This window comes from Rhincodon typus, chromosome 14 (assembly GCF_021869965.1).
Source record: "Rhincodon typus isolate 14 chromosome 14, sRhiTyp1.1, whole genome shotgun sequence".
Lineage (NCBI taxonomy): Eukaryota > Metazoa > Chordata > Chondrichthyes > Orectolobiformes > Rhincodontidae > Rhincodon > Rhincodon typus.
In genome coordinates this window covers 44825795-44849023 of record NC_063345.1, presented here as the reverse complement: position 1 = coordinate 44849023, position 23229 = coordinate 44825795, and the positions used below count along the sequence as shown (strand labels likewise).

Genomic DNA, 23229 nt, shown 5'->3' with positions numbered 1-23229 from the left:
TCACCACCACCTTCTCAAGGGCAAATAGGGATGGACAATAAATGCTGGCTAGCCAGTGATGTCCCTGTCCCATGAGTGAAGAAACGAAAAAGGATGTTGAAAAGTGGGCTGTGTTGAAGAGGAGGAGAAGCAGAATATGATCTAATTTGTTAATTAGTCATGTTGATAGCATCACTTACAAGCAGGATTGAGTGTTCCAAATAGTAAATTGCCTACCTGCTTCCAGTATGAGGATTAAATTCATCTAACTTGAGAGGGTGTTGAGACAAGAGAGGGAGGATTTACTAACTGTGGTCCAATATTGCAACCAACAACATAATATACAGTAAGCAGGAATTCCTGTTTGGAGAGTGTTTAGAACAAAATTAAAAGATCCTCAAAGGTTATAATTTACTGAGCCACATGCAATTAGGCACACAGGAAGCATTAATTGAACAAGAAGTGCTACATCCACTTGACCTGGGCTAGAAGGAGGATTCTATCAGAAATGTTAAATAGGTGAGCCTGACTCCAAACCAGTAAATGAAACAGAAGACCAAGCTGCAAAAGGTATTGTAAGCAGGTTTCTAAAACAAAAACAAAGACAGTACAGCAATCATCAGAGATTGTGCATTAAGTGTTACAAAGGATGGGAAAACCACAAGTTGTTAACTAATTTAACTTGGAGAATGAAATAAGAAATCTGCAGGCAAAATTTGGGCAGCAAGGTGGCTCAGTGGAGAGGCAAGGACTGATTAGGGATAGTCAGCATGGCTTTGAATGAGGGAAATCATGTCTCACAAACTTGATTGAGTTTTTTGAGGAAGTAACCAAAAAGACTGATGAACGCAGAGCGGTATATGTTTTTAACATGGACTTTAATGAAGGGTCTAGGCCCAAAACGTCAGCCTTTCTGCTCTGATGATGCTGCTTGGCCTGCTGTGTTCATCCAGCTCTGCACCTTGTTGTCTCGGTAGTGGTAGAATGTTGCTTTTCAGACTTGAGGCCTGTGATCAGCAGTTTTCCACAGGGATCAGTACTGGGTACACTTCAGGTTTTTCATTTATATAAATGATTTGGAGGAGAATTTAGGAGACATGGTTAGTAAGTTTGTGGACGTCACCAAAATTGAAACAGAGGACAGCAAAGAAGGTTTTCTAAGATTCCAAAGAGATCTTGATCAATTGGGTCAATAGGCTGAGGAATGGTAGATGGAGTTTAATTTGGATGAATGCAAGGTATTGCATTTCGGTAAAACAAACAAGGGCAGGATTTATACAATTAATGGTAGTGTCCTGAATAGCGTTGTAGAACAGAGACCGGGGTTCTAGGACTTAATTCTTTAAAATTTGCGGCACGATGTAGATAGGGTGTTTAAGAAGGCATTTAACACGCTTGACTTCATTGCTCAGAACTTTGAGTATAGGAGTTGGGATATCATGTTGAGGATGTACAAGACATTGGCGAGGCCTCTTCTGGAGTACTGCATACAATTCTGGTCACCCTGCTATAGAAAGGATATTATTAAATTGGAGAGGGCTCAGAAGAGATTTGCTAGGACATTGCTGGGAATGGAAGGCTGGAGTTATAAAGATAGGCTGGCACCTTTTTCACTGGAGCATAGGGAGCTTAGGGGTGATCTTATAGAGGCTCATAAAACTATGAGGGGCATAAAGAAGGTGAAAAACAATGGTCTTTTCCCTCATGTGGGGGAGTTCAAAACTAAAGGGCATATTTTTAAGGTGAGAGGAGAAAGATTTTAAAAAGACCGGAGGAGCAACTTTGTTTCTTTTAATACACAGAATGCTTCATGTGTGGAATGGACTACCAGAGGAAGTGGTGGATGCAGGTACAGTTACAACATTTAAATGACATTTGGATAAGTACGTGAATAGGAAAGGTTTGGAGGGATATGGGCCAAAAGCGGGCAAATGGGACTAGTTTGGTTTGGGAACATGGTCGGCATGGTTGAGTTGGTCCAAGGGGTCTGTTTCCATGTTGTAGGACACTATACGACACTGTTACCACACACCACCAGGGATCCAGGTTTGATTCCATTTTCAGGTGACTGTCTGTGTGGTGCTTGTACATTCTCCCCATGTCTGCTTGGGTTTCCTCTGGGTGCTCTGGTTTCCTCTCACAGTCCAAAGATATGCAGGTTAGGTGGATTAGGCATGGAAATGCCAGATTACAAGGATAGGGCAGGGGGATGGGTCTGGGTGGAATGCTCTTTAGAGGGTCGTTGTGGACTCAAATAGGTCAAGTGGTCTACTTCCATATTGTAGGAATTCAATGATAAAATATTAAAACAGAAGGACAGGTTAGGGTGCGTGTAAATATTCTCCTTTATTGTAAGGCAGAGAGCATAACAAAGCAATTAAATGAGCTGCATGGACAAATTAAATTCTGATGGTACAGTAAGATAATGGTAAGACATGCTGCAATTGGCCAAGACTAAATGTACCTCATTTTGACGTCTTCAGGGTAATGAGGGAAAATACAAAATGAGGAGAAGTAATCTTCGTGGGTAAGGATGAAATCACAAGACAGAATATAATGAGGGGTAAGCAGACAGTGGAGGTTTAATTAATGGAATCAAAAAATGGACAAGCTTGATTCATTGAGTTATCTCCCAGTTATAGGTAGTAGCTTGAAGAAGTAGAATATATAAATGCAAGATAAAACATGTAAATAGTAAAAGCAGAGCGATTTTTAAAATTCTGTAAATGTTGGTCTCAGGTCAGAACAGTCGTAAAATTTCTTGTATTCAGGATGGTTTTCTGCAACACTGTGTACACTAATAGTAATGGTAATGCAATCCTTTGAAATACCACATTGAACATAAAGAAATGAAAAACAACAAATAAAATTCAAGTGAATGCCTTGAAAATTATCCCTGAGCAAGTCAGCTAGCATGGATTTGTAAAGAGAGATCAGGTTCGCTGACTCTGTTTGGGCTTTCTTTAAAAAAAAAAGCTGTTATAAAGCTGGCAAGTATCTGTTGATATTTATTTTGTTTTCCAGGAGGTATTGTTTTGAATGTGTTAACGCGACACAGTTACTTCTGCTGAAGTTCATTAAATTAAAAGGAAATTGTCCTGGCCTTGCTAAGAAATTGGCTGATTAGCAAAAGACAGAAGAGTAGAGATAGCTGACAGGATGTGACTAGCGGTGTCTTATAGTGGTCTGTGTTAGGACCTGAACTGATCAGTATAATTCTTAACAGTTATATGGAAATAGAAATCTCTAAGTATCATAAGACACAAAGATTGATGTCAATAAAGGCAAAAGCATATACAATTACCAAGAGAGTTTGATATATTAAGCGAATGAACAAAACAGAGCCAAATGGATTGCAGTATAGGCAAAGGGTAATCCATTTTAAATTTTAAAAGGATAGAAGAGTTTTTCAGAATGGTAAAAGGCTGGAAACAATGGAATTTCCCTCAAAAATATACATAGATCACTCAAATGTCTTGAATAGGTACAGAAAATAATCATAATCATAAAAGCAAATGGAATGCTGTCTTTTTATTTAATCTAGAGGGCTAATATACAAAGCACTCGTTAAAATATGTTAGGAATACCATGAGCAGTTTTCAACACCAAACACAGGAGGGTATACTGGCACTGGAAGTAGATCAAAGCTTTGGGTGGCAACATGGCTCAATAGTTAGCACTGCCACCTCACAGCACCAGTGACCCAGGTTCGATTCCACCCTTGGGTGACTGTCTGTGTAGAGTTTGCACATTCTCTACATCTGCGTGGGTTTCTCCGGGTGCTCCGGTTTCCTCCTACAGTCCAAAGATGTGCAGGCTAGATGGAGTGGGCATGCTAAATTGGCTGTAGTGTTCAGGGATGTGTAGACTAGGTGGGTTATGTGGGATGGGTCAGGATGGGTCTGGTTGGGATGCTCTGAGGGTCAGTGTGTACTTCTTGGGCAGAAGGGCATGTTTCTATGATTTCTATGATTTATCAAAATGACACCTAGACTCCAAATTCTAAATTAAGATGACAGATTACACAAACTAGAGTTCCTCAAAATTTAAAATTTTGTATGACCATAAGAAATAGTAAGAGGGATAGACTATTTGGCCTGGCAAGCCTGCTCTGCTAATTAGTAGGATTATTCCTCACCTTATGACTGCCCCTTTTTCTTTTTGACTAAAAACTCAATTTCTCATCATCCAAGATTCCTTAATCTTGCTATCCTTATCATTCATTTTGACACACACATGCTGAGCCTGATCTCTCATCAACAGGCCTTTTAAAAAAATTTCAACATGACAGATATGGATTTACCCTCAAACAGCAGCCTCCAATCTGCATTCCCTAGTTCCTGCCTAATATTGTCATAGTTAGCTTTTCCCCCAATTTAGTACTTTCAACAGAGAACAACTCTTATCCTAATCCATAAGTAACTTAAAACATATGGGACTATGGTCACTGTTCCCGAAATGCTCCCCCACTGAAACTTTGATCACCTGGCTGGGCCTTATTTCCCAATGCCAGGTGTAGTATGGTCCCTTCCCTAGTTAGACTATTTATATATTGCTTCTAGAAACCTTCCTGAAGACAAACTTCCTCTCAAGCCCTGGGCAACAGTCAATATAAGGGATGTTAAAATCACCCACCACAACAACTCTTTTGGTTTTACATTTTTCCATAATCTGTCGGCATATCTGCTCCTCCATCTCCCTCCGCCTTTGGGAGGACGGCAAAATACCCCAAAGTGATTGCACTCTTCCTATTCTTAAGCTTTACCCAATAAGGCCTTGCTGAATGAGCACTCCAAGGTGCCCTCCCTCAGTACAGCTGTGTTTTTCTCCCTAATCAGTCATGCAACTCCCCCATCTCTTTTATATCTCTTTCTATATCGCCTGAAACTTCTAAATCCTGGAACATTAAGCTGCCAGACTCATCCCTTTCTCAACCAAGTCTCTGTAATAACTACAGCATCATTGTCATAGGTACTAATCCATGCTCTAAGCTCATCTGCCTTATCTGTCATACTCCTTGCATTAGAACAAATGCACTTCAGAGCCCACTATGTTCAGTAACCTCTCACTGTCTATTTTTCCTCTTGACATTATGGGCCTTAGTCTGTAATTCTCAGTCATTTCACGTACTGACCTACTACTCTGGTCCCCAACCCCCTGCCACACTAGTTTAAACCCTCCTGAGTGATACTAGCAAATCTCTCTGCACCAGTTTAGGTGCAACCTCTCCTTCTTGTACATGTCCCACCTGCCCTGGAAGGGCAAATGCAATGCTGAATTTGACCAAGTATGGCATCAAGGGGCCCTAGCAAATTTGGAGTCAATGAGAATTAAGGCAAACAGTCATCTGCTGGTTGAAGTCATACCAAGCATGAAGGAAAACGGTTGTGCCCCAGATTTCACTGCAAGAACTCCTCAGGGTTACTCCATTCAACTGCAGAATCTTTGAGGCAAGGGTTGGGGAAAGTTTTATTAGCATTAGCTAAAACAGCTGAACCAATTGTTCTTTTCCAACAGCGAACCGTTGAAACAGCCTAAAATATCAAACAAGGAAATGGAGAGGATGATCTTGCTTTCAAACAGAAGGAGGAGTAAAAGCTTGAACAGATGAAAGCAAAAGCTGCGGGCAAAGGGCCATTCAGTTCTAAAGGCATTAAGAAGTCAGGCAAGAAGTAATGTGGAACACCGGAATATCCAAAGTGAACTGCACTGGCTTTTCACCACTTCAGTATCTCTAGAGGGCAGAAGATTAATATGCAGTTCACTTTGTTATCTTCTGTTTATATTTCCTTCATAAATTGTACATTTATTTAAAATGCCAATACATTCTTTTTGTACCTAAAAATAAAAGAGCTGTTTTTCCTTTGGCAAGCTATGCCTAGAGCATTGACCTGGGCCATTATACACTGTCTCCCTTAATCATGCATAAAGTGGTTGAAATCCTAAAATCTGCCTTCAAATACCAAAAGGACTTTGGCTGTTAAACAGGCCAGAAAAGGCGATCAGAAATTAAGGAATTAGCAACGAAACGAAACAAAACAATTTTCGGACTATGGCTGAGGCAGCACAACTTCTACAATCCATTTGTAGAGCTCTGTGAAGGCCATATATCCACATTAACACGAGATTAAGATTGTTAATCTACGGTACTATGTAGGGAAATGAATTCAAATTCAGGAAATTTGCCTTCGACATTCACTGATGGATAATGATGGACAGAGGTATGAAAGCAATTTTTTCTCGATCTGAGAAAAGTTATCAGCAGAGCAGTACAAAATTCCCAGCAACTGGGGAGGCGATGGCCAATGGTATTATCGCTGGACTGTTAATCCAGAAACCCAGATAATGTTCTGGGGACCCGGGTTCAAATCCTGCCACGGCAGATGGTGGAATTTGAATTCAAAATATCTGGAATTAAGTATCTAATGATGACCATGAATCCATTGTCAATTGTCAGAAAAACCCATCTGGTTCACTAATGTCCTTTAGGGAAGGAAACTGCCATCCTTACCTGGTGTGGCTTACGTGTGATTCCAGAACCACAGCAATGTGGTCAACTCTCAACTGCCCTCTGGGCAATTAGGGATGGGCAATAAATGCTGCCTAGCCAGCGATGCCCTCATCCCGTTAACGAATAATGAAAAAAATTCAAAGTGTAGCATAACTCAGTGATTTGATTATTTCCCAGAACTGTTACAATTGAGTGATGACATACACTGTTATACAAGTTTCAAACAAATTCCACCCTGCTGTGTGGTCGTACTGCTCCTTAATTACTGCAGCTACAGGGAAAAGAATCTACCAATCCACTAAAAGATCTAGAACCACAGCTGTGCCACCACATCATAAATTTACATTATAATACAATAAATTAGAAGTAGATAGCTATATTAATATGATTCTGTCTTTACTTAAAATGATTTATTTTCCAACTCATTAGAAATTAGCAAATTGATTTAATACCCACATTAAATGTTAAAATACAAGAGATGAAACCTTCCAAGAATTGACCAAGACTGCTTCAAATTAAATTTGTGCAGCCAAAATTTTGTGTTACACACCAAAGTTCTACTACACCCCAATTCATCTGTAAATGGAATTTAGAAAAAAGCTGGAACTATTGTGGAATGGAATGCCTTTCTATTGATTTTTATCAACTCTCTCCAATCATGGAGAGAAATCAATTTCCAGACATGTACAGATTTTATGCATATGGTTTCACTGTCAGGTATTTGCCAATCACATTCTTGCCATGTCAAATTTTGAATTATATACTTCAAAGGAAATTCATTTCTGAACATGTCTGAAAAAGATGCATTCTAATGTCAGATAACAAGGTGTAGAGCTGGAGGAACACAGCAGGCCAAGCAGCATCGGAGGAGCAGGAAAGCTGACGTTTCGGGCCTGGACCCTTCTTCAGTTGAGGTTGTGGATCCTGCGAAAAATGACAAACAGGAGAGGTCCTTTGCAGGCCTGGGAGAGGGAGGCTCTGAGCTGGGGTAGGCTTGATTGTAGTACCAGGAGATGCCAGCACATTGCTGCGGGTGGGTGTTTGAGGAGTTGCAGGGAGAAACATTTTTGAAGGATCTGAATGTTCTGTATGTAGCGGTCGTCGCGGTTGGGTCCAAATTGGGAAGGCCTGAATGTAGACTGTAGTCCATTGGGAATGACCTGGTTCTGTAGACAGGTAGTGAGAAAGGCAATGTGGCTGTAGTGGTTTGCTTCAGGACACGGTCAAGCAGTTTCAGGGCCGAAGAGATTACAAGAGGGTTGAGGTGGGAGAGAGATCCACTGAGGTCGTTCCGGAGGGAGGAGGGTAACTTCTTCAAGGTGGGCATCCTTAGAAGAGGCTTCGCAGTGGGGTTAAAATTGATTCAGAGATAGTGGGAACTGCCGATGCTGGAGAATCTGAGACAACAAGGTGTAGAGCTGGATGAACACAGCAGGCGAAGCAGCATCAGAGGAGCAGGAAAGCTGACGTTTCGGGCCTAGACCCTTCTTCAGAATGAGCCTTCCTGCTCCTCTGATGCTGCTTGGCCTGCTGTGTTCATCCAGCTCTACACCTTGTTATCTCAGCCATTAGGATTAGGTATCTTATCCACAATTCGACTTCTCTAGTAGAGGAGTTTGGATCTACTGCAGCAACTAATTGTTGATAGGCGGTGGTCAACTAACTCAGCATACAGCAAACTTCAAATTCTGGTCTGATGATTACCATGGTCATCATTTGCTTATCGAATCAGGCAACTTGACTAGTAACTATTCAAACATATTTTTAATGTGAAGCCCAATAATGATCAAACTGCTTGCAAATAACAACAGGAAATGTACAATCATTTTAATTTCATTGATATAAAATTTTTGATCTTTATACAAAATTTTGAAGTTTTCCCAAGATTCCCTCCTCTCTATCAACATGACATCTCGATTTTGAATGCAGTCCTTACAAATTCTTTTATTTTTCAGACTGTAAAGATAAAGTTGTCACAGGATCATAGTGCTGCTCTCTCATTAGAGAGAGAGAGAGAGATAACTGCTGGTAGCTTAACCCGAGGATCACACATGAGGTGAGGGTGAGACTGAGGAGGGTCCTTCATGGTAACCTCAGTCAGTGCAGGAATTGAACCCACGCTATTGGCATTACTGTGCATTACTATCGAGCTATCCAGCCAACTGAACTAATTGACCCTTAAACAACCTTTTCAGACTGATCAAACTATTAATACTAAAAGGTCAACAAAGTGAACATCTTTAAAAGACTACTTGAATTTTCAAACATCTGGTCCAAGAGAGAGGACAACAAATCAAGCTAAACACATACAATATGAGATGCTGAGTAAAATCATACGGTTGAAAAGATGCCAATTGCCAATCCAAAAACGTTCAACTTAATGACAAAGTTCATCTGTTTCAAATTGTATCCAAGATAGCAAAAGTATGGGTTAGTTTAATTGAACAAGAATGTGTTGCTGATGCTGGCAGCACACCATAATCCCATCAAAAAATATGCAATTCTATTTTCTACTATTCTCTTCGACTTTATCAATGTAGTGTCCCAGAAGTGAAACTGCAAATTTTCACCATGTTTGATAAATCTGTGCTCTGCATCGGTGGCCTAGTGGCATTGTCGCTGGACTGTTAATCCAGACACCCAGGTAATATTCTGAGGAAAACCAAAAGAACTGCGGATGCTGTAAATCAGGAACAAAAACAAAGTTGCCGGAAAAGCTCAGCAAGTCTGGCAGCATCTGTGGAGGAGAAAACTGAGTTAATGTTTCGGGTTCGGTGACCCTTCCTCAGAACCCTTCTGAGGAAGGTCACCGGACCCTAAACGTTAAATCAGTTTTCTCCTCCACAGATGCTGCCAGACTTGCTAAGCTTTTCTAGCAACTTTGTTTTTGTTCCTAATGTTCTGAGGACGTGGGTTCAAAAAACGCCACGGCTGATGGTAGAATTTCAGTTCAATAAATATCTGGAATTAACAGTCTAATGATGCTCGTGAATGCAATACCGATGGTCAGAAAAATCCACAAGTCTGACTAACGTCCTTTAGGGAAGGAAACTGCCATCTTTACTTGGTCTGGCCTACATGTGACTCCACACTCACAGCAATGTGGTTGACTCATAACTGCCCTCTGGGCAATTAGGGATGGGTAATAATTGCCAGCCTAGCCAGCAACGCCCTCATCCCATGAATGAAAGATCAATGTACCATCGGAAACAGATTTAGACTAGAAAATACATTTTGCATGCTTCAGATGTCTAAGAGTGCAATCATCCATCCTTCATGGCTAGACACAGGTTTAACATACTTACAAAATGCCCTAACATATTAGTACACCCTACATGTTTAGCTCCCAAAGACAAGTAGAAAAATATTATAATATTACCAACTAATATGCTAACGGTCACTTGATAACTCCCGAAGGCTTAGTAATGAATTAAATGCATCAGCAAGAAAAAAGCAAGTTTTAAACTCTACATCAATAATTAGAATATAAAGAAGGTTATTTTTAAATTTTTAAAAATAAATTTCAATCAAAGAACAATTAAAGCCTCTCCTCGCTCTAATCCAGACAGCATCCAGGTAAATGTCTTCTGCTCCCTCTCCAAAACCTCCACATCCTTTCTGTAGTGTGGTGACCAGAACTGAATGCAATACTCTAAGTGTGGCTTAACCAAACTTTTATAGAGCTGCAACATCAATTCCTGACTCTGGTACTCAATGCCCCAACCAAGAAAGGCAAACATGCCATACACCATCTTTACCACCCTATCTACTTGTATAGCCACTTTCAGGGAGCTAAGGACTAGGACCCCCAAGACCAGTCTGTACATCAACGCTGCCATTACTTACCATTCACATTTCATCTCCCAAACTGCAACACCTCACACTTGCTCAGATTAAACTCCATCTGCAACTTCTCTGCCCATATCTGCAACTGATCTGTATCCCACTGTATCCATTGATAACCTTCTACACTATCCATAACTCCCACAATTTTTGTATCATCTGCAAACTTACTAATCCAACCATTTACATTTTCATCCAAGTCATATATATAAATCACAAACAGCAGGAGGTCCCAGTACAGGACCTTGTGGAACATCACTAGTCATGGATCTCCAGCCAGGAATACATCCATCCACTACTACCCTCTGTCTTCTAACGACAAGCCAATTCTGAATCCAAATGGTCAAGTCACCTGGATCCTACTATGCATCTTAATCTTCTCGATGAGCCTACCATGAGGTACCTTGTCGAAAGCCTTACTAAAATTCATGTAAACACTATCCACTGCTCTATCCTCATCAATCACTTTCATCACCTCCTCAAAAGGAAAAAAAATCAAGTTACTGAGCTATGACCTGCCCATACAAAGCCATGCTAACTCTCCTTAGTTAAAGCATGCTTTTCCAAATGGGCATACATCCTATCCCTAACAATTCCCTCCAATTGTTTCCCGACCTCCAAGCTAAGATTCACTGGTCTATAAATTTCCTGGATTATCCCCATTTCTCTTCTTGAGCAGAGGAACAACATTAGCTACTTGCCAGTCCTCAGGGTCCTCTCCAGTGGTTCCACAGGATATAAAGATCTTGGTCAAGGCCCCAGCAGTCTCCTCTCTTATCTCTCTCAATAAACTGGGGTAGATCCCATCAAGTCCTGGGGATTAACCACTTTACTACTCTTCAAGAGACCCAACACCAATTCTGTTTTGACCTCAAAATGCCCTAACATATTAGTACACCCTACACGAATCTCATTATTCTCCATGTACTTTTCTGACGCAAAGTTCTCCGTTAGGATCTCATCCATATCCTCTGCCTCCAAGCACAAGATCCCTCCTCTAACCTTAAGTGATCCTACTCTCTCCCTAGTTATCCTCCTGCTTTTAATGTATGTATAAAATGCCTTGGAATTATCTTTAACCCAACTCACCAAAGACATTTCATGACCTCTCCTTGCTCTCCTAATTCCCTGCTTGAGTTCTTTCCTGCTTTCTATATATTCCTCATTGGCCTTGTGCAATGTTAGCTTTCTAAACCTTACATACGTTTCCTTTTTCTTTTTGGCCAAATTCAGAATCTCCCTCATCATCCAAAAGTCCCATACCTTGCATTTTTATCCTTCCTCCTTACTGGAACATGCCCACACTCTCTAGCTATTTCCTAATACTGACATAATGTGTTCTCCCCCAATTTAGTACCTTCCTGCAAGGTCCTAACTTATCCTTAACCATAGCTATCTTAAAACTTAGAGTTGTGATTCCAAAATGCTCTCCTATTGTAAGGTCAGTCACCTGGCCAGCCTCATTTGCCAATACAACATCAGCATGGCCCCTCCTCTAGTTAGACTATCAACATACTGTTTCAAGAAACTCTCTCGGATGCACCTAACAAATTCTGCCCCGTCTGAGCTTCTTGCTCTAAAGGAAGTCCCAGTCAATATTAGGGAAGTTAAAGTCACCCACTCTATGACAACCTTGTTGTTTTTACATCTTTCCATAATCTTCTAAGTGTATCAGACACTCTTAGGTCAAAGGGAATTACCAACCATTGTCTAATGTTACAATGTTGAGATCATCAAAAGTAATGGCATTTGAACAGAAATACATCGCTCTCCCATCCAGATGCATGAAGTTCATTGTATAACCACTTTATCAGACCAAAGTGAAAGAAATGTCTCAATTGCAGATCAATTTTCAGAACTTTACATGCAGCCAGATTGAAAGCCACTTAAAATATATCCAAAATATTTCCAATAATGTATCCACATTGGCAATAGTATTGACATCCTAATAAATTAGATCGAGTGTGGTCAAACGAAGTTAACTAATGTCAGAAACTTTCCCTTTCATCCACCTGGTCTAATTTCAGATTCAGAGTTTTAAACAAATGTCACTTGGCATTCACAGAACATTTTTTTCCAGAAAATATATTTGGAGAAAGGAAGAAGGGAAGTTTTAATTGGCTGAATAATTTTAGCATTCTTACTAAGCACATAACTGCCTTTAAATTTTTGAATCAATTTGGTGAAGATGACAACTGTAGTATTAATATAAACATACCAGAACTTCATAAACAAATGAACTCAGTTGGGTTCAACATGAAGTATGAACAAAAGACTTGCATTTTTAAATCATTATTTTGCGATTTAAGTTGAGCTACAGCATTAATATTTCAGTCAAAAGTATGACTAAACACTGTTGTAACCAACTATTTCAACTGTTGATGCCTCATTTTTGTAAGCACAATCTGATTGCTTGTTATTTATCAAATTATCTCCTGATTTATGACAATTTTATTTAAACAGTTTGTCCTCAAGGGAAACACAGTTATGAGTACATTTAAAGAAATTTATTTAGTAAATGAAAACTTTCGTTGCTCTAAAATTTAGTAGTGATCAGTTAAACATTGCCCCTTGGTGAATACACGATAAAAAAAGTAAAGAAGCTAATTGTGTCCAAGGTAAAGTAAGTCATGAAAAATACAATAAGTTTCCATTAACAACTTGTTACTCTATCGCCACTCCATCACTTACTTGGATTTGGAGGAAAAAGTGTACAGCTTTTACAATGAATGATCTCCTTCACTACAAGCATGTCTTGACGAATTGTTGGTGGAACAATGCCCAATCCAGGCATCACTGGGTTAATTGGTGCAATCCCAGTCATCATACTAAGGCCTCGGTCAAACTCTGAAATGGATAAAGAAACAAAAATCAGGCTTGACAACTTTCTTAATCACTTCATTTTGATTGGGCAGAAACAATATTTTAAACTTTATTGGTCTTTCTTCGGTTTCAATTTATATTTGATTTAAATTCCTTATACTCAACTACTAATCTATTAGCCTTTTACTTTCCCGTAGCTCTGTTTGTTACATGCATGATGCTGATCTCATTCTAGTTTATCCATTATCCTAAACCCAAACTCTGGAAAATCATTCGCCATTCATTTCCATTTTGTCCTTCAAAACTTCGATTCTACCATGGCTCAGATTCTATTGTTGCTTAATACACAATTTTACTTTCATTAAATACTTTGGAACACTATATGTTACAAGCATGTTCACCTTTTGGAATTTTTTTTCTAGTTGTTTTCACTGAAATGATTATGGGGAAAGGCCGCATGTTAAAGCAGAGTGCATTAAATAAAAAGACCAGAGGCATGGGGCAATTATGATGTTAAGACTACAAATAATAAGGAATTTGTTAGCCTATTGTATAATTAATTCTTGTTTTGGGTCGTCTTGGTCTTAGTTGCTGGGGTGTAAGCAACAACATTTTCCTCTAGTTGGAAACATAAATAAATGATATGAAAAGAGAAGAAAATTTAGCTGCTCAGGCCTGTAGACAAAAACTGTATGAGAAAGCTTTCATCAAGTTGTAGAAAATGCAGGAGGGTGGTTAGGATTTGTTTTGTTTATGCGAGAAAATAATGCAGTGAGGGTGGAGAGCATGTGAAGGTTCATTAGTCCTGAAGTAGACAAAAATTGAATTGTGAACCTGCTTACAAATGTATTTGAGACATGGTTGCAAGACGGTCAAGACTGAAAACTAAATGTATCAGGTTATAAGATCTTCTGGATAGATACAGAAAATACTTGGGTCAGAGTTGTAGCCTTAGTTATTTCTGATTAAATGACTTCAATGAAAAAAGGGACTATAACAGGATGTAAAGCAAACAGTGGAGACTTTATGGATAGAATTAAGAAACAGAAAATCGTTAACTATAGTGAGAGTTTGTATATTGAGCCCCAGAAGGAACCTTGAAGAATGTCATATGCTTGTCTAACTCCTGTCCTTAAGCTAAGACAAAGTCATTTCAATGTGGATTTTAACAAGTCTATAGATTAAGATAAGCAGACTAGTTGGTGGCAAAAATGAGTGAATTTCTTGGGAGTATTCAGGATAATTCTCTGCGAAAGTATATTGTAGGCTAAAAAACAGAAATGGGCAGGAAATATACACAAAGAAAGATATATTTTTGCTGTGCTTTTCCTGAAAGCAGGTCAGTGGTAGGGCAGGAAAACCACAGAAGTGATACAGCACAGAAGGGGTGCTATCAACCCATCTTGCCCACGCTGATCCAAAGACACCCAAGATGCCCTTTCATAGAGACCATAGAAATGAATAAGCACATCATAAATCTACTTCAGCTGGGATGGAATTGAACCCTTGCTGTAGGTGTCATACTGAACAACATGCTTGCCACCTTATCTATAAATTGGTCAAATGGCTCGTTCTCAACTGGATAAAATCAGCTTTGGATGCCATTTTCCTAAACAAACAGGTGAGTTTCAGAGGAGGTTGCTGTTGTTCTGACTAGACCCTTGTATTCATGAACAACAGTTATGAATCATAGAATCCCTAGTGTGGTAACAGGCCCTTCGGCCCAACAAGTGCACACCGAAACTCAGACCATCCCACCCAGACCCATTCCCTTGTAACCGACCTCATCTACACAACCCTGAACACTATGGGCAATTTAGCATGGACAATTTACCTAAACTGCACATCTTTGGACTGTGGGAGGAAACCGGAACACCCAGAGGAAACCCACGCAGACACGGGGAGAATGTGCAAACTCCACACAGACACAGACAGTCGCCCGAGGGTGGAATCGAACCCAGTTCGCTGGTGCTGTGAGGCAGCAGTGCTAACCACTGAGCCACTGTGCCGCCCCTAGCATTCCAGTAGCAGCTGATGGCCATAGTTACTTTTATAATCATGTTGTATGCTAATAACACTGGTACAAGTTCCACTGACAAAGTTTTCAACAATTATTCAATGTTGCACAACTCTGCACAAGTAACCATGGTTATCTTCGTGATAAGACCCAACTGACTACGGAATAAATGACCACAGGGTGAAGTGGTCACACCAGACTTTATCAGCAAGCAGACAGTACACACGTACTGACAAAATCCTGGAAATAATTTAAGCAGATACTACAGCATGTAAGTAGGACATTCATCTGCAATCTGGATTGACTGAAATGCTTCTTCCAGACCTGGTGCCTCCTCCTCTATCTGGAGAAAGATAGCTGTAGGTGCTCCATCTAAACTGTACTGTCACTGGGAAAGAACTCAATGGTTCTTTCTGTGCAAGGTGATTTACCCATAAATTCACCGAATGCTAGGCAGTTAGACTGGACAGGACTCTTAACCTAATGGCCTCATCTCAGTGGCAACCACCAAAAACTAAAAGTCAGGATGGAGTTGGCTTGGATACTTGTTGGAATGTCATGGAATGGTATAGCCAAAACTCTTCATAATGTCAGCAAACTAAGTCTATTCCGCTGAAGAATACTGGTCTGTCTCAATGTCTGCAATCCCATTTAATCTGGTCCAACTGAATCGTCACTGGTATTATTGCACATTGCCCTGTGTCCCATTTGCTGTGATGCTAAGCCTAAAGATGGAAATCACGCGCAACATTAACCTTCCCATTTACAAAATCTTGAAAAACCTACTAGCAAGAGATAGTATGAACTGCAAATGCTGGAGTCAGAGATCACAGTGTGGAGCTGCTCCTCTGATGCTGCCTGGCCTGCTATGTTCCTCCAGCTCCACACTGTTATCTTAAACCTACTAGCAAGATACTTAAAATGCTGCTAGGCATTTTGGAAAATGGCAACAAGTGCATATGCAACTAGTATTAACCCATTATTTAGTTGAGTAGATACGATAGACTTCAGAACTTTAAAACTGTTCACAGACTGAAAGAATCAACAAAGATAAACTGTTACACATAAAGCAGCAGGAATAACTGGAATAAAATATTAAGGGACAAGGACAAACTTATTCAGGAATTGAAAGCAATTAGCCATGAATTGAATAAAGGAGTCGAAACTATGCGCACAAGAGTGTTTTGGCTTCTGCTTGATAACTGGCTGCATTATACCACAAGGGCAACTGATTACCCCGCAGAAGTTAAAGAGTTAATAACAGGAAAGCTGTGTCTTCAAACAGACAGTTAAGGCGAAATGCAACAAGGAACAAAGGAGCTACTTTTGATAAGAAGGTAAGCTGCAGACTTGCAATATTTTGGAAGAAATAATCAAAAGAAAAATCAAAAACATCACATCATGGACCTGAAGGATGAAAATCTATACAACAATCCAACACTAGAACAATTCAGCGGCAGAACTTTGAACACCAACACTGCACAAGGATTGAATCCTGGACACACCCAGAGACAGACACTATTGGTTAGAATCACAACTACATTCCACCATTAATTGGGTAATAGCCAAGTTGAGTTGAGGCTTAACTCGATTACGTGAGGGGTTTTATTTTAGTTGTTACATACAATAAGTTTAAATCATTGTTTCAGTACTTGATTGACTGAGATTTCTTCATAAGTAGCTGAATTAAAGGTAACTTGTGGCGAGTCACACAACAGAATTATGGGACCAACCCAGTTTAAAAAAAAATCTCATAATTGGTACAATCAGTCCTTGGTTTTGACCACCCTTGCAAACAGTGACCAGCCCTCAAATGAATTGATCAAATGGATAATGCAACTACCTTCTTCCATACAAATAAAAGATGACCACAGACTCTCTTTAGGCCGACGTGACTGCTGGATTGTGGGACCCTCACATCAATAAACAGGTTGATTCAGAATAGAGACGTAATACCATCCAGGACAAATTAGTCCACTTGAATGGCATCCTAGCCATCACCTTCAACATTTACTTCTTCACTACCAACTCACAATGGCAACACTGTACACCATCTACAAGACACATTGCAGTAATTCATCAAGTTTTCTTTGATGGCATCTACCATATCTGCAATTCTGCTATTGAGAAGGCCATGCATTGGAGCACTACGATCCACAAGTTCCCCTCCAAGCTACACATCTTCCTGCCTTAGCACTGTAATGTCATTCCTTCATTGTTGCTGTGTTAAAATTTAGGAACTATCTCCTTAATAGCACTGATGGTGTTCCTAAACATCCAAGGACTGCAGTCGTTTAAGGCGGCAGCTCACCACCATGTTCCACAGGGCAGTTAGGGATCTACATTAAATGCTGACACTCATCCCATAAACAAATAAGAATACAAGTCCCCTGACCAATAACGTCCAAAACTCCAGCAATGACTGTGGCCCAACCCTGGAGGGACTTGGCAGGATCTCAACTGAGCACAGTCAGCCCCCAGACTGATGTCTCTGCTACAGCCTGGTTGACCCATGGAGTGGTTACACTTTAGCTACAGCACCAATTATAGCACAGTCACTGGACTGCAAGGACATAGATCTCTAAATTCCAGGAGGACCAAGCACTTGACCAACCATGGCTAGGTCCCTAGACTGGAATTTCAAAAGCTCTTTGTGTGGCAGTACCCTCAGACTGATCATAGTCACTCTTAACCCTCTTTGGGCCTCTTGACACTCAAATACTGCCATTTGATTGATCCAGTGCATTTGGCTTTTCAGCTGCTGACACACCCTGCTGTGTGATATTGATACAGCATTGTATTGTACAACATCTGTCCATTCCTTTGACTATTCAATGCTCCCCACTGAGTCAATCTGCAAGCCTCCTGCTCTGTGCTAAAAAGCAATGTAAGCCACAGGAGGCAGAAAGCTTCAAGTGAAAAGCTTGGCAGAGCTTAAGTCACATGACTCTGAACTCCAACGTCAAGTCCTGAAAGGGTGAAGTAGAGTGAGAATTTGTCCGAAAGCAGCCATGAAAACATACTGAAGTTAGTCGTATGTCACTGCTGATGTGCTTGGTTAAAGGAAAAAGATGGTGTTCATGGAGTATGCAGGGGTAAACACTGAGCTGGATGAAATCTCGCAGAATCTAGTGATAAATTGCTGCCACCAGGCAACCACCCTGGCTATGTCAGGAATAGGCATCAACATTTCACAAAAAATGCTAATTAATCAAGGGGCAAATGACCATAAGATCAGGAGGAAATAAATGCAATGACTATCACCAGAGACGATTGAGAAACTAATGGTACTAAAGACTGATAAATCTACTGGATTTGACGGTTTGCATCAAACTGTCCAAGATGGTGGCAAGGTAGCAGGACTGCGTGCAGGCTCTTGCTTGGGGCTCATCCACTCCCATCTGCTTTCTTTCCTTTTTACTTCTGCTCTTTTTTCCCCCCTTCTTTTTCTTTTCTTTGGCAGCACTGGCATGGAAGTGAGAGCAGGCTGTGCACAGAGTGGTGTTGCCTCCCGGCGGTCAGTGGCAGATGCGGCATCTTCTGCCAGTTGGAGGCAGTAGCAGCAAGGATGTCCTCCCAGTGTTTAGGGCCTGTAGTGGTGGCAGCAGTGGCAAAGCTCCTCCTGTGATCTGAGGTGACGGCCTCCAAGATGGCAGCACTGGCAAGGTAACATCGTGGATGAGGGCAGTTGGAGCAGGGCTCTTGGCATGGCAGCAGCCTGGCCTGGTAGCGGAGCCAGGGACTCCTGGGTTCAGTCAGCCCAGAGCACGGACTCCTGGTGTTGGCAAGGCAGTAGCTTCAGCTGCATGGTAGGCCCAGAGCAGGAACACCTGGTAATTGGCAAGGCAGTGGAACCAGGGACTCCTGGTTGTGGGGCAAGTGTGGGTTCAGCATGGTACTTGCAACAGCATTGGCACCGCAGGCCCTGCTGCGAAGAGATGGTGCCTAAACAGTGGCAACTCTTAAAGTGTGGGTCCAGCACAGACAGCAGTGGAGGAGTCATCACTTCTTCACACTGATAAAATCTTTAGTTCTCTCAGCACAGTGACTTGAAAGGAATTCAGGGGTTTACAAATACGTATTAGTCAATTAAAACCTAACTGATTAAAGATTTAACGGCATCTTAGATTTGTTTAATACATCCTCAGCAGTGGGGTGACCCTTTGATTTTTCACTTTTAAATTCTGAGTCTGATACTACGTCTCTTACTAATACCTAAAGGAGTAAGACTCCGAAAGCTTATGTTTTCAAATAAACCTGTTGGGACTGTAACCTGGTGTCATATGTTTTCTGACCTTGTCCACCCCAGTCCAACACCAGCACCTCTACATCATGCCTAAGGGAAGCCCAGAGAAGCTCCACTATGTCAATCCAGGCCATGGAGAAATGGTTGAGTAGTCGGATCTGTACTCAGTGGGGTTTATATGAAAGAGAGGGGAACACGATTGACATATAAATCATTGTTAGAGGTCTTGCCTGGATAGATGCTGAGAAGTTGTTTCCCCTTATGATAGGGTCTAGGACGAAACTGCATACATTGTTGCCTATTTAAGACAGGCGATGAGATGAGGAGCAATTTATCTCAGCGGGTAGGGAATCTGTACAAACTTTTACCTCAAAAGACTGTAGAGTCTAGGTCAATACGTATAATCAAGACTGAGATAAAAAGATTTACAAATCAGTAAAGGAATCAAGGGATATGGGAAAAAGGCAGCAAAGTGGGATTGAGAATCATCAGATCAGCTATGACCTCCTTGAATAGTGGAGACGATTTGATGAGCCAAATGGTCTATTTCTGCTCCTACGTGTCTAAAATTAATTTTTGGATCAGCATCAGGTTATGTTTGATAATGTTCATGCCAAGTCGTTAAATGCATCACAGAAGTACAAGCTGTTGTTTTTGTTAAATTACTCACTCGGGAAAGTGAAAACAAAAAAGGTCATCACCAAATCAAACAATTACGAAACTCAAAGAATGTAAGATCAATTTCAGAACGAAACTCTTAGCACCTAAAATTTCAAAATTGAACGACTTGCCAAAGTATCCAATGTTAATCAACATAAGCAGTCAAGGCAACAGAAAGGTTTTGTCAAGCAACAGAACTAAATATACCTGACATAAGTGGCTGTCCAGTCATTCCAATTGGGGGTCCCATTCCTAGGTTGTTCATGGCTGTTGCCCAAGCTGTAGGGTCTGATAATGACATTCCAGGTGGGCTGGAGTCTAAAGGTAAGTTTTTGAAATGATCTGTTGCAAATGAAGAACAGAAATAGTATTGCTACTTCAGAATTGTAATTATTCATAAACTTACTTGGTTTTCTATCCGAAGAAATAAATGAACAAGGCCTTTTATGCTATTTTTCAATGCTTTCTAACAATTTTTTTTAAAAATGTACTGCACTTTTAAAATTAAATTTATATTATCCTGAAGGTCATGTGTTATATTTGCCACCGGTCAAACCTCGCTTAAGTGTTGTTTCTGTACCATTATCCCAGTTGACAGTGAGCACAACACAGATTAAAGTCAAAATTGGGACCTTCCAAAACTATGTAACATTTCCATAAGTATTTTTGAGTTTAGCCACCAGTGAAGTAATTCATACTTTCTTCCAAGTTGCTGATGGGAATTAAATTGGCACACAGATTTACAATTTCACCTTTCTGCCCCTATGAGATTTTGAAAGCTGAGTTAAGTAGTCAAAGATACATTCTTGCCATTCTGTGGTATCACTCATTCTCATATGCTGCAACACCAATATTTTATACTGTACTTTACATTATCGATAACTTGAAGATTAATTGATTTTTAAAAAAATCTCCATTACTCATAAGATGTTTACAGCACAGGAGGTGGCCATTCAGCCCATTGTTTGTGGGCAGGCAGGCACAGACACATTCTAAGGTGTAGAGCTGGATGAACACAGCAGGCCGAGCAGCATCAGAGGAGCAGGAAGGCTGACGTTTCAGGCTTAGACCCTTCTTCAGAAATGGGGGAGGGGAAGGGGGTTCTGAAATAAATAGGGAGAGAGGGGAGAGGCGGGTAGAAGATGGATAGAGGAGAAGATGGATAGAGGAGAAGATGGATAGAGGAGAAGATGGATAGAGGAGAAGATGGATAGAGGAGAAGATGGATAGAGGAGAAGATGGATAGAGGAGAAGATGGATAGAGGAGAAGATAGGTGGAGAGGAGACAGACAGGTCAAAGAGGCGGAGATGGAGCCAGTAAAGGTGAGTGTAGGTAGGGAGGAGATAGGTCAGTCCAGAGAGGACGGACAGGTCAAGGGGGCGGGATGAGGTTAGGAGGTAGGAGATGGGGGTGGGGCTTGAGGTAGGAGGAGGGGATAGGTGGGAGGAAGGACAGGTTAGGGAGGCGGGGACGAGCTAGGCTGGTTTTGGGATGCGGTAGGGGGAGGGGAGATTTTGAAGCTTGTGAAGTCCACCTCAGGTGACCTTCCACCCACAGCTTCTAACCTCATCGTTCCCCAACCCCGCACCGCCCGCTTCTATCTCCTTCCCAAAATCCACAAACCTGACTGCCCTGGTCGACCCATTGTTTCCGCCTGCTTCCACCCCACCGAACTTATCTCGACTCCATTTTCTCCCCCTTGGCCCAGGAACTCCCGACCTACGTCCGTGACACCACCCACGCCCTCCACCTCCTCCAAAACTTCCGATTCCCTGGTCCCCAACACCTCATCTTTGCCATGGACGTCCAGTCCCTATACACCTGCATTTCCCATGCAGGTGGCCTAAAGGCCCTCCGCTTCTTCCTGTCCCGTAGGCCCGACCAGTCCCCCTCCACCGACACCCTCATCCGCTTAGCCGAACTCGTCCTCACCCTCAACAACTTCTCTTTCAATTCCTCCCACTTCCTACAAAGGGGGTGACCATGGGCCCAAGCTATGCCTGCCTCTTTGTAGGTTACATGGAACAATCCCTCTTCCGTAGCTACACGGGCCCTAAACCCCACCTCTTCCTCCGTTACATTGATGACTGTATCGGCGCCACCTCGGGCTCCCACAAGGAGCTTGAACAGTTCATCCACTTCACCAACACCTTCCACCCCAACCTTAAGTTCACCTGGACCATCTCTGATACCTCTCTCTCCTTCCTGGACCTCTGTCTCCATCTCGGGCAACCACCTAGAAACCGATATCCATTTCAAGCCCATCGACTCCCACAGCTACCTAGAATACATCTCCTCCCACCCACCTTCCTGCAAAAATGCCATCCCCTTTTCCCAATTCCTTCGCCTCCGCCGCATCTGCTCCTAGGATGAGGCATTCCACTCCCGTACATCTCAGATGTCCTCTTTTTTCAAGGACCGCAACTTCCCCCCCACCCCGCCCTCAGTGGTCGAGAACGCCCTCGACCGTGTCTCCCGCACTTCCCGCAACTCATCCCTCACACCCCCTCCCCGCAATAACAACCGAAACAGAATCCCCCTCGTCCTCACGTACCACCCCACCAACCTCCGGATCCAACGCATCATCCTCCGACACTTCCGCCATCTGCAATCCGACCCCACCACCAAAGACATTTTTCTCTCCCCACCCTTATCTGCTTTCTGGAGGGACCACTCTCTCTGTGACTCTCTTGTCTGCTCCACACTCCCCTCCACTTTTCCCTGCAACGGCAGGAAGTGCTACACCTGCCCCTACACCTCCCGCCTCACTCCCATCCCAGGCCCCAAGAAGACTTTCCACATCAAGCAGAGGTTCACCTGCACATCTGCTAATGTGGTATACTGCATCTGCTGTTCCCGTTGTGGCCTCCTCTACATCGGGGAAACCAAGCAGAGGCTTGGGGACCGCTTTGCAGAACACCTACGCTCGGTTCGCACTAAACAACTGCACCTCCCAGTCGTGAACCATTTCAACTCCCCCTCCCATTCCTCAGATGACATGTCCACCCTGGGCCTCCTGCAGTGCCACAACGATGCTACCCGAAGGTTGCAGGAACAGCACCTCGTATTCCGCTTGGGAACCCTGCAGCCCAATGGTATCAATGTGGACTTCACAAGCTTCAAAATCTCCCCTCCCCCTACCGCATCCC

At 41.9% G+C, this 23229-nt stretch overlaps 1 protein-coding gene across 4 annotated transcripts in view; it reads right to left on the bottom strand.

The window, feature by feature from the left end:
• Positions 1-23229, bottom strand: part of enox2 (ecto-NOX disulfide-thiol exchanger 2) — a 200381-nt gene that overhangs the window by 64304 nt on the left and 112848 nt on the right. For all 4 annotated transcript variants that reach the window (XM_048604978.1, XM_048604979.1, XM_048604980.1 and 1 more), the window contains 2 exons: positions 20287-20421; positions 13025-13180 (listed from right to left, as the gene is read on the bottom strand). In XM_048604978.1, the coding sequence (XP_048460935.1) occupies positions 13025-13180; positions 20287-20421 (291 nt within the window). The remainder of the gene's footprint in view (positions 1-13024; positions 13181-20286; positions 20422-23229) is intronic.